Source organism: Dermochelys coriacea, chromosome 3 (assembly GCF_009764565.3).
Source record: "Dermochelys coriacea isolate rDerCor1 chromosome 3, rDerCor1.pri.v4, whole genome shotgun sequence".
NCBI classification, from domain to species: domain Eukaryota; kingdom Metazoa; phylum Chordata; order Testudines; family Dermochelyidae; genus Dermochelys; species Dermochelys coriacea.
This window is the reverse complement of record NC_050070.1, coordinates 47781992-47794793: the sequence shown is the minus strand read 5'-3', so window position 1 is coordinate 47794793 and position 12802 is coordinate 47781992. Positions and strand designations below refer to the sequence as shown.

The window sequence follows — 12802 nt, the reverse complement described above, 5'->3', positions numbered from 1 at the left end:
AATCAGAGTGCATTAAATTAGAAATCAAATGAATAGATTGATTAAGACTCAGTTCACAATGGATTGCACATATCTTTAATACAAAACTGTATGGACTGAGTTGGCAGAATAAACTTGAAGTTCAAATTTGGATTGTTTCCATTCCCCCGTCAAAAATATTTTTAAAACATGCCATCATACCAATGATATGATGTACAGTAATTGTGTTTAAAAATACATCTAGCTTGTTAGTTTGGTCATCAGTATCTCTGGTTGTGAAAGTGCCATACAACGCTAATTGGAAGAAATGCAGATAAATGACTCCTTCATAGGATGGCCACTGAAACACAACCTGTTAAAATATAGAATCAGCTTGCCTGCCTTGTAAATACATGAAAATATCTAACACTAAAGTTACCACTAGCATCTTATTCATGTTCTTGGAAAAATAACTATATGAATAAATGATTTTAGGTGTTCTAATGCTAAAGATACTACAGAAATTGTAATTTTGCGTTGGCTTTTAGAATGTTGTTAGCAGAGATTATTATAGCATAGTGTATGCTCAGCAAACAGTAACCTTCACCACCTACCTTTGCCAACCTACTTCTGTGCTAACTTTTTTTAATGAGTAACTGTATAGAAAGAAAGGGCCTTGTTAGGATTAAAAAACTAACATAGAGCTCATTTAAATTTACATTTTACTCATTTAGAACACAATTTTCTTTGATTATTAAACTTGTAAGCTTCCTATTGTTTGGTTCCCAGAAGTAATATTCCTTCTGCTCTCTCTTACCCACTTTGCTTAAATAGTGCTAAAGGTCTTTTAACAAGTAAGGAGCACATTTGTGTGATTTGGCTTTAACATGTTTCCGTCACTTCACTGGAGCAAGTAGGTACAGTTACTCCAGCTGTCAGATTCTACCCAAGATGTGCGCATTTGACTACGATTGACTTCAGTGAGGTTCTGCATGCATGCAGACCGGAGGTCAGGATTTGGCCTCAGGATTGGATATCTAATTAAACATACGCCATCAGCTAGAAGATGCGGGATCCCTCTGGTTCGGTTTTCATGAGATGGTGGGATCCTTCAGAAAATTATGAGTGTTAAGTTAATTTAGATCTTGTGGAAGGTTTTGGATTGATAACACTGGAAAGCACAGTCTGTTCTGTTTTCCACATAACAAGTACAGCATGTTGTCACAGTTGTGCAAACCTCTCCACAATAATCCCTCAGCTAAACAAAAGTGCTTCAAACCTGTTTTGAGGTTAAAACTTAGTTCACTCCCATGCTAACTAAATGTTCAGCCTATGCTGCAGAGACAGCCATCAGATGTGTCAGTTGTGAAGGCAATATTATTTGATGATGTGAACATTGGTAGGAACTGGATCAAAGCAGCCAGCTGTTTTCACAGAGGTCACCAAATAATTAGAAGAGTATATCTTTTGGTCACTACTGACTTAATCCAAATTTGATCCAGTGATGTTCAGAGGATTCTGCAGGGTTTTGAAGGTATTTTATACAAACTACACTGAACATTTTTCAAGACCATACTATGCTTTAGGCCCAGTCTTCAGTAGCATGAAATAAGCATTCAGCACCACACAGGAGGGGTGGGAAGATGGCTTTAAGCCATTTTTGTGCTCCTGTAAATCATGGGTGTGCTCTGCACACAGATCAAGATTATTCTAATTTGTGCTAGCTGCCAGGGGGACAATATAGGAATCCCAAATGACAGCCCCTTTTTACCAGCTACACCACCTTCACCCAGCCATGGGGAGGGGAGGGTAGCTTAGAACTGTTTAAATGACTCTGTAAGGTGTTCCTGCACTCAGCCGATGAGTGGAGCAATGTAAAGCTCCCCTGATTTATCTGAAATTCTAGCCCACTGATATATCATTTGAATCATTTTCCCACACTTTTCAGCTGAAAGTTTCATATCTTTGAAAACTGTATCTTTGCTATTGCAAAAAGAGTTCAGTAAAAGTTTTCATGCTGATTAATTCACACAAATGCAGAACATAACCAATTATTGTATTGTTAATTTTGCTGCTTTCACAAGATTAGACATAATCTTGAGAATCAAGCATAAAGTTAAACCCGGCAGCCTTTTTTCACAATCCTACCATATTTCTTTGGATTAATACAGTGGTGTTCACCTTGAAATCCTAACAGCATTGATAATTTTCATTAAAAAAATGATATTTTAAGAGTTTTACTAATGATTAGAAATTAAAACAGAAATTTTGAATGGATGATTTTAACCCATCAGAGCTGAAATGCATATTTTATGTGTGGAGAACTATTGAAAACCTTAGCATTTTGTTTAATCTTTTTACAGTTTGGTGACTCTCAACAGCTGCGTCTTGTTCGCATCTTGCGAAGTACAGTAATGGTTCGTGTTGGAGGTGGCTGGATGGCACTGGATGAATTCTTAGTAAAAAATGATCCTTGCAGAGGTATGTAAGAAGGTTGTTTTAGAATGGATATTAAAATCATTAAAGTCACTGTCAAGAACTGTTTGGGATTTTTTTTGCAGGGTAGAAATTGAACAGGATAAAACACCTGTTGTTTATTTAAACAATGACTCACTGCATACCTCTTAGTTCTGGTTTTGTGTATTTTAAAATCCGAAGGGCCAAACTCAGCTCCATAACATCTGTATAAATCCAGAGTGACTCTGATGCCTTCAGTAGAGTTACTCCAGGTTTATACTGGTGTAACTAAGAATTGAGCTTGGCTAAGTGCAGTACACGGCATGTGCACTGGTTGTATGATTAAGCAGAAACAAAATGTAGCAACAGTTTTTAAAATCTGCTCAGTAGGAGTGCAGTTTTAAAGCCATAAATCAACACAAGGTAATCAGAACCAAAGAATCACAGCCACAAGGTGTGATGGACCTAGGGACTCATCCTTTCCTCAGAGTCTGTTTGTGTAATGCTTCATTCTCACTGGCATTCTCCCCAGAAGCTCTTCTTATAGCTCTGAGCCTTGCGTAGAGAGTGAAAAGAGCAGCTCTGTGCTGGGAACTGGAGAGTGACCCTGCACCTGTCTTCTGGCAATTGTATACAACGTGTTGCTTTATCAGATTTTACTTCACAAACTGGCAACAGCTTAATGAGGGATGGATGTTTGCAAGAAGTCCCATCCCGATGGGTTAGTGGGCTCTCTGTGGCAAAGAGGAAGTTACAGCCTGACTCAGGAATAGCAGGAGCTAAAAGAGAAAGGGGTGAAATAGCTAATTGAGATAAAAGACAAATAGTAGCAAGAGTGATAAAGTTAGAAAATTGTAATAGTTACTGTACCTATTCAGAGTGAGTTAAAAGCAAGTAACTTTATGTAGTTCTTTATGTAACGAGTATATCTGATAATGTAATAGGAGCAGACAACAATAGAATAGGAAAGTTAAAGGGAAAGGTGAGGAAAAACATAAGTCACTAAGGGTTGGAAGCATGCTTATTTTCAGACTTACACTGGTAAAACTCCTATTGTTTGCCTAAGAACTGCTAGGTTGGACCCAGGATTATAAAAGTTTAATAGATAAATACCTTGTGCAAATAGATGACTTGTATTTTGTAGTTACTGTTGCAGTAGGGTAGGGTAACGTAAACAAAAAGAAGAAACTTTCAGGGAACAAAAAGTAACCCATAAGCAATAACAGTAGATGCCATTCACAGATGGAAATCTTTACCACAATAACATCATTTCCTATTTTAAGTACTGTAAATGGAGTATTACAAGCGGAGTAGAAAATGTCAAAACTGAGGTGTTGAAAATGTCTGTTTTTAATGGTATTCCAAAAAAAGTCCTGCTGCCCACCAAAACACAGGTATTTCATATCCCAAGGAGAAGGGAAGTGTATTGAAGTTCCAGCTGAGACTGAAAGCCGGATTCTGCACTGGCTGGAAGTCAGTAGGGTCATTTACACCTTTGCTACCATTCTTATTTGCTAGCATTTTACTCTCACTCTGCATAGGGTAAACGACTCCACAAAGTGCAAGGCAGTGGAGAATTAGGTGCTGCATGATTTCACAATTGCAACAGCATTCAAGAGATACCATCGCCACATTTCAAACTCTACTCTCAGGACTCTTGTGTAGAGCTGGCCAGAAAACAATTATATTTCATTAAAAATGTTAAGGTTTAAAAATTGTTTTTGTTCTAATGCAGAATAAACAGAGACCTTTTGAAATATTTTGCAAAGAACAAACAAACAAAAAAAACTCATGAGACACCCCCCCTCCCACACACACACACTAGCCAATAGGAGGTGGGAGAGTCACTGCTCCCACCTCCCATGCGAGAGCCCTACCCACCCGGCTATACAGTCATTGTGTCTTGCTCTCACCAGAAATTCCATCCTGGACCTGAGAAGTTCCTGATGAAACTTCTGTCAAAACTGATACATTTTTGCATAACTTTTTGATATTGACAAATAGCATTTTTCAATGGAAAAAGGTTTGTCAAAAAATGTTTTGACCAGCTGTATTCTTGACATGCTGTTCACTTTGGTTCCACATCTTACTCAATTTATAATTGACTGCTATCGTAATTAATAAACATCTGATTATTAGAATTCTTTATTACTTCCCCTCAAAGAGCTGGTGCTGGTCCTTGCCTCTCCTGCTCCCTAATTTGGACAGGTTGTGAAAACCCTCTGAATAAGTCCTGCTGCAGGTGTCACTGTGCCTGGGCCCCAATTCTACAAGGTGTTTGAGTACATGCATAGCCTAAAGCATGTTAATTCTGAACTCTTTGGGATGTTCACCTGCTTAAAATTACACCGCCCATTGAAGTCAATGATAAAACTGTCATTGACTTCAGTGGAGCAGGAGCAGGCCCCTCCTTAAGCCTTAGTCTCTGCTAGGAGCTACTCACATACTGCATATTTCATAATGCTCTCATTATAGACAGCTTAAAATGTATGGTAACTATATGTAAAACAGTTTAATCTTATATTACATTCTTATGTTGGCAGATAACCCCCTTTCTTACATAAGGGTACTTGTCACTGCAGCTAAGTCTATTCAAGCACAATTTTTTTTGCGTAGCAGAACTTTTGAGAGCTTTTAGAGAGCTTTTACACTCAGTTCTGTCTTTTGGCTTGGTGCTCTGAGTCTCTTGCGTATGCAACTGCTGTACTTAATTTCTTCTCCTGCTAACAATTTTCTTTAATGTGATCCATATCCTGTGTCATTTTTTCTAGTTCATCATCATGGGAGTAAAATGTTACGTTCGGAATCAAACTCTTCAATTACCGCTCAGCCTACCATAGGTTGGCAAACCTCTCTCTTTGTCTTTCCTGCTCTGTCTTTGTCTTCCTTTCTTTCCTACTCTTGCTTTAATATATTATATAATTTAACAATATGTTTAACTTATCACATTTGGCTTAACATTTTTCTACGTGGGCTGATGCTTTACACGCTAATTTTTTTGACACTCTTGAAAAGTGTTTCAAAAACCAATTGTCATTCATGCTGATACAATAAAATACTAACATGCTACACATCTGGTTCTTCTCGAACGTTCTCTCATATGTGCCTGTATGTCTGTGTGAGTGCTTAGCCATTGATTACCTCATTATAGCTTGGGTTTTGTGGTCCTCATTGCATGTTGCTAAACTACTGTAATGCATAGTTTAGAATAAATATATTTGCTGCTTTCCTGCCATTTGTACTTGGCAGTTTTTTCTGGACCATCCAAGCAAGTGTTATTTATTATGAGTAGTTGTAGTGTTAGTTAAGCAGATCATCAGGTTGTGTCTATGTGTTAATAGTTGGTTGATTAGTGACTTAGCATGTTGAGCATTCCATTATCATGCTCACTTACTTGGACAGTGGTTCATTCCTGCTAGCTTAAGATGCTAAAATAAGCATGTTCTACACATGAACTGTCATGCGTCCAAATGAATGCATTACACAATAATGCATTCTATTTGTTGTCTACTGAGCTGGAGATGGCATGACAAAAGAGGAGACAAACAGACATGTGACTGATCTGCATAGCTGACTTCTTGCCCCCTCTCTTTGATGTGCTGCAGCTAAAGGGAGGACAAACATGGAGCTGCGTGAAAAGTTCATTTTGGCAGATGCTGCAAGTCAGAACGTGGCTGCTTTCCGACCAAGAGGTCGTAGATCACGACCTTCTTCAAGGGGTGCTTCTCCCAACAGATCTACTTCTATATCAAGTCAGGCTGGCCAAGGAGCTTCACCGCAAGCAGTTGCTACAAGTACACCCAAGGTATGACTAAATACATGACACTACATTAATCAATTAATGGGATATAGATTGTTCCTTTTTTAAACACTGTTAACAAAGAAGAAAAGTTATAGGAAGAAATATCTATATTTTGCATCTTCTTCTTCCTGAGGGTGTTTTCAGTGTTGGTTCTCACACTTGCTGCTCTCTTGCAACACTGGAAAAGACTCCCTTACCTTTATGGTGCCGTGTGGGCAAATCAGCAAACAAAGAATGCATTTTGAAGGAGCAAATATGCACCTCTCCACTGCATTTCAGAAATAAATCATACATCCTCTTTTTATGGATTGTTTGTCATCAACTCTTTCTGCTTTGTTTTGATTTGTTTTTTTTTTTATATGTTAACTGTGAAATGTGGTCTCTGTACCCTGGATATCCCTCTCCAATACATTGTTTTCCATCTACTGTCCTTCATATTTTGATTTGCCATTGTTTCATACAGACACCCCATCATTTAACACGCAATTATGGTAAACCATGGTTGACAAACAGCAAAACGTCAACTCCTTCTAAATCATCTGAGTCCTCAGAATATCAAGGGTCATCTTCAGAGGTACAGTAAGGACAGAAATTCTAGTCTAATGAACTTCCTTCACTAAAACTATGAACTCACTAACAGTCATTACAGTTCTCTGCACAGCTGCACTGTACCTTGAATATTAATACACTCTCTTTTAGACCTCTCTCAAATATTTTATATCCTTTTTTCTGAACTTTAATTGATCTTTTATTTAGTGTGTTTAAAATATTAGAATCTTAAGAAAACTCTCCTTATGATTCTTTGTTCAGTATATCCTTAAAGTATAAATGATCAATAATATTAAGCTATAAAGTGGCAATTAATATGATTCCAGTTGGGATGATGAAATTTAGAAAAATCCCCCTACCTTTCACTTTGGTTTATAGATGGCATTTCATGAACTCCTTGTTAGTCTCTAAGTCAAGTCCTCCTTTTCTTTTTGCGAATACAGACTAACACGGTTGCTACTCTGAAACCTTTCCTGAAATTGTTTCCTCTGTGTTTCTAGTGTACTGTGCACTCATACTGTGCAGACATGAGATTAATAAATTATGATCTGCAGTACAAAGTTTCTGACTGAGGAAATGCCACTCCCTTGTGAGCAGGATGGCATAGGAGACTGGTAATTGGATCCTTTCAGCAGTTGAAATTCAGATTACAATAGTCATGACCCACAATTGCTATAAAGAGAACATGGTTCGGTGACTCATGGAAAATGAGTTTGATGGTCTCGTTTCCTGTGCACATTACAAAAAAACCCACTAACGTAATATTTAGCACCCAAGTTGGCAGTCAGACTGGTTTGAATGGACATGGAGCCTAAGTGCCTGATCCAATACCAATTGATGTCAGTGGAACGACTCCAGTTGTATCAGACCCCAGATTGTCTTCTCACTCCTAAAAGTTGTCATTCTAGGTCAGGGTTAAGGCACATTGATTGGTTAGTGTATGGAAACTGGCACTACCACTGCCTCTGGTATATCTGTTCTAGACATAAATAGAGGATTTGAATGTCCAATGCTGTCAGCCTGGCACTTTTCAATGCTAACTTCACATAACTCTGTATGGCTTTGCTCAGTGATGCATAAAGCATATAGAGATCCTTTTCACTCATTCCTTGTGTAATATATATTACTGTACACATTTAGGTCTATTGCTTTAAAATATTAAAAATATTTAATCATAATTCAGAATTTAAACAGCTGTTTATTTCTAATACATTTGCTTTCATTTTCTTTGATCCCTTAGTTGTTAACTGAATAGCCATATAAGGTTAATTGATGGTACTTAAAATCACAGCTGTGGGAAGGAATTTGTAGTACAGGAAGACCAATGAAAAGTCATGTTTTTGCTGAATTTGCAATCAAATGACAACCCCTGGCATTAATTTAAGAACTTCCCCGTGTGATAACTGCCACTAGCAGTGGTTGGAAAAACATTGCAGGAAGTGTTATTTTATTTCTTAGTGATAGTGCCCCTGCAGCCCTCCAGGATGGCTGTTGACTTCTCTGTTCTGTAGGTCTTGACTCCCTGGTGGAGTAATGGGATGCTACATGGTATCTCCATGGCCAGTGGTATGTCTGGGACAGAGCTGTAATGGCCTTTACTACATCTCCTAGCTGCTGCATGTACTGTCTATAGTTTCAATGAATTTTTTTAAAATGAATATTTCAAAACCCAGTGGTTTTGAGGTTGCAGGGGGTAATGCATTTCTCAGGCATTCAAAGTGACTGATAGGTTACCTCTTTAGCCTGTTTTAGTGGGTTAGTTCTTTTATGTTGACTAAGTCAAAATGATTGTTGTGGTTTTCCCTACTGACTGGTGGGATGTGCAGATTTCATTAAATAAGGCATACATGGCAATTAGATGGACTATTCCAGTTGTGCCTTATCTCCCCCTGAATAAATAAAACAAACAGGGCAGGGCAGGGTAGGCACCAACAGAAGAGTTACTGCAGGGCCCCTACTAGTTCAGGAGCTAGAAAGTCAGCAATACAAGACTCTGGGTAGAGACGTGAACAACATAAGGCCACGGAGAAAACTAAATTAAACTAAACTAAATTAGGGTCTCACATTTTCTTGTGCACTGGTGCAAAGAGGTTCAAAATCTGGTGATTTGGGGCTTTTCAAAATTTCATAAGTCTATGCTTTTTGCACCAAAATCTTAAATGAAAACGAGAGCATTCCACACCTATAACCGTGGGCCAGATAGGCACGTAAAATGAAGCTACTTCTCTCTAGTAATATGCTAAGTACTATACCCTCAACTAACCTAATATGCTAAGCTAATTAAAATATACAGTGGTAGCATCTTTTTAAAAAAAAATACATTGATACATATGTAAGAATGTTAATATTGATGCTAAGTAGACTGAATGATTTTATAACTGGACCACTTTAGGCACTACGTGTTAAAAAACTGGTTCAAGTTATTCTAATTACTGAACATTTCTATGATGATTCCAGCCAGGACTTTGTATTTGACGTGCATGTTCTGAAGATGATGATAGAATTTCAAATTCAGAGCCATTCAATACATCTCAGTGATGACAGATGAAACAACTGTATTTGTCTTATGTAGGGAACACCAATACAAGGGAGTAAACTTAGACTGCCAGGATATCTGTCAGGGAAAGGTTTCCACTCTGGAGAAGACAACAGCCTAATATCAACAGCAGCAACCAGAGTTAGAGCGCAGTTTGCAGGTGAGTGATTTTAGAACTTAATACAATGCAGGCTGCAAGGGTTGCCACCACTGGAGAGAATACCTGGGGACAAACTGAGATTTCTCTGTGACGTACCCATTTGTCCTAATGTCTGAATCGCAACACCTATAGTTTATAATGGTTCCCCAAGCAGCCAGTAAGGAAATATTTCAAAGCAAAAGAGCAGATTCTGGACTATATCTTTGCAGAGCTCAGATGCATTGGAGAGTAGCTGGCCATCAGGGATCTAGCTGTGGCCCCCTGATCATGAGCCACCTGGCCCTGATGAAAATAAGAGTTGCGGGGGAGCAGCTGCAACTTGCACTACTGGTGTAAGGGCCCTCAGGGATATTACACTAGTGGATAAATGGGAGTATCTGAGCTCTCTTCTGCCCTGCTGCCCCCAGCGCACCTCTATGCAAGGATGAGGTTGAGTGGTTGGCACAGGAGGCAGCAGAGCCACTTCCACCTGCATTCAGCGCTTACAGTACAAAGTGTACAAAGAGTACAAAGTGGTTCCTATCTCTTAAGCTATTACCGTTTTCAAGAAGAAATAGTTTAATGCACATGTTTAGACCAGGCTTTCTTTGCACTTACAGTAAGCCAGATTTGTTGATTATTTAATAATTTAAATGAAACTAGAAAAGGAGGACTTGTGGCATCTTAGAGACTAAAATATTTATTTGAGCATAAGCTTTCGTGAGCTACAGCTCACTTCATCGGATGCATTCCTAATAATAATGCATCGGAATGCATCCAATAAAGTGAGCTGTAGCTCACAAAAGCTTATGCTCAAATAAATTTGTTAGTCTCTAAGGTGCCACAAGTACTCCTTTTCTTTTTGCGGATACAGACTAACATGGTTGCTACTCTGAAACTTTAAATGAAACTGTTGTTCTATATAACTTTATTCCATTTAAGATTCTTGTTGTGATTTTCCACCTGACACATGAACTGCATTGCCACAAATGAAGGATTTCATGCATGTGTTGAATAAGCAAGATTTCACGTTATCAGGCCTTGTATACATTGATTTTTTCATCCACTGGAAAGAAGGAAATCATTTTAAACACTATGAACATATAGCATGGCTTATTGCTTGTTCGTTTATTTCCCGGGTACAAGTGATGCATTGTGCCTTACAACTGTATATCCTTGGAGTGAAGAAGCAATTTACAATTTGGCTAATGCTTAATACATAAGTCAGAAGAGAGGCCTACATTTTTAAAAGGGTGGGCAATTCTTTTTCAGTATCCATGTTGCCTATGTAAAATTCCTGATGAGCATGTAGAAGTCAGAGACTGACCACATCTAGATTTGGAAAAACTTAGAAATCCAAGGATTGGCAATTAGCCAATGGTATAATGCAAGACTAATGAGTTGATGGAAGCTGCCAGGATAATATGTTTTTATGAGAAAAGCAACCAGCTGAATTTATTACATCTCAGTATTTAATCACACATTCCTCTCTCTTTATTAGGAGAAATAGCATTTTTTATAGACTCATAGATTTTCAGGTCAGGACCATATGGATCATCTAGTATGATCTTATTCATAACACAGGTCAAAGAATTTCACCAGTAACTTGTGCATCAAGCTAATGAGCTAGAGCACCATTTTCAGAAAGATGCCCTGTTTTATAGGATTATCAGAATGTTTGCCTCTGTGCTCATTTCCTCACCTTAAGGAGCCAGCCATGCAATCCCTCAAGCAGCAGTGCTAAGCACAGGCGGCTTGGAGGATCAGACCCTACATACTGACCTCACTTCCTGTGTGCCAGTGGGAGTTCCAGGCGTGGCTTATGAAATGTTTAAGGTCCTAAATGTGTAAAAACACCCACTAAATGTCACTTGTTCAATCCCATCTCCCTAATGCCGATGGACATCTTTCCCCTCTCCTTACAGACACCAGAAGGACTCCAAGTAGACCTGGAAGCCGAGCAGGAAGCAAGGCTGGCAGTAGGTCAAGTAGTCGCCGAGGCAGTGATGCATCTGACTTTGACATTTCAGAAATCCAGTCTGTGTGTTCAGATATGTCAGAGACTGTTCACAATGCAAGCAGACCACAGCCCCGAGCAGGTTCTCGGCCAGCATCAGGCAAGCCTTCCAAAATTCCAACTCCCCAAAGGAGACCACCAGTCAGCAAATTGGACAAGTCCTCTAAGAGATAATGTGATCAGCTCTGTAAAGGTCTTTGCCTTGTGCATTAAATATTTAAGTTTGTAAGATGTAAAATATTATGTAGAAATTATTGTGAAATATTGCAAGAAGTGGATTTTTAATTCTGCAGATGGCCTTATTTGTGTATTTGTCTTTTTATTTTGTGTGTATAATTTTTGTCAGATTTTTTGTTCGTTTGTTTATGCCATATCCTATGTGAAGGGGGAAAGAGTTTTAATGTAAACTAACAATTGTACACAGTAATGTGTAGAAAGTACACTAAAACAATTCCCAAATGTGCAGTGTACTGAATGTACAGTTAAGTCTCTGCAACCTCAGTCAAATAGGCCTATCACTCCATCATTAGTTAACAGGAAGGATACCTCATGATTTTTCTTTAAAAAAAAAATAATGGAAAGCCAAAAGACACAATTACACATTTTGAGCTAACTAAACGAACACTAAAGGATGTATGTCAGACTTACTAAGGAATAAAAAACACATTCACACTACAATTATTTATGCAGCATCTCTTGGAGAACTCACAGAAAGTTACTTAAGCACTTGCCAGTCATACAATACTCCAATATCTTGCAGCATTTCTGTGCCATTGCTTTAAATGAGGCCAGACACACTCTGGATATTAGAACTAATATACTGTAAGAATTCAATATAAAGTGCGTTCATGTAAATGTGAGGTTTTCTTTTGCTTGAGTGGATGGTAGCACTGTATCATTGAACTCATTTTGTATCAAAGCAATTTTGCTTGCAAAAAGCTATGAAATAAAACATGTCCCTTAACTTTCTTGCCATTGTATTTCTTTATTTCACAGGGAATTAGTGTTCTGCATTTTGTTTTAGGAAATAAATCATTTGAAATGACCAATAATTACCTTAGAATCATACACTCTGTGTGCAGCAGTCAAATTTTGGTCATCTACTGTATTTATTTAATAAAACATTAACTTGTACCTGTCAAATAACATGAAATCATATGCAATTTATTTTGTGTTGAGAGGTATTTTCTTTGTATTGGAGCCTGGCACCACTGTGCCATGAATGAAAAGGAGGGGAGCTAGGAGAGTGTCAAATAATAGTTTTTTAATTAATTTTGCTATTCAAAGATCACTTTAATAGCCATAATGGTCATTTGTTTTAATTGGAAACGGATGGAACTTTTC

At 38.1% G+C, this 12802-nt stretch overlaps 1 protein-coding gene across 15 annotated transcripts in view; it reads left to right on the top strand.

Moving 5' to 3' along the window:
* DST (dystonin) overlaps positions 1–12427 on the top strand; it is a 468601-nt gene extending 456174 nt beyond the window's left edge. For 8 of the 15 annotated variants that reach the window (XM_038397722.2, XM_043510392.1, XM_038397719.2 and 5 more), the window contains 6 exons: positions 2322–2439; positions 5187–5255; positions 6021–6220; positions 6681–6791; positions 9339–9462; positions 11367–12427. In XM_038397722.2, coding sequence (XP_038253650.1) covers positions 2322–2439; positions 5187–5255; positions 6021–6220; positions 6681–6791; positions 9339–9462; positions 11367–11632 — 888 coding nt within the window. In that variant the 3' untranslated portion in view covers positions 11633–12427. The remainder of the gene's footprint in view (positions 1–2321; positions 2440–5186; positions 5256–6020; positions 6221–6680; positions 6792–9338; positions 9463–11366) is intronic. The other 7 variants (XM_038397725.2, XM_038397727.2, XM_043510399.1 and 4 more) reach the window with 2 other exon arrangements.
* Positions 12428–12802: the final 375 nt, after the last annotated feature.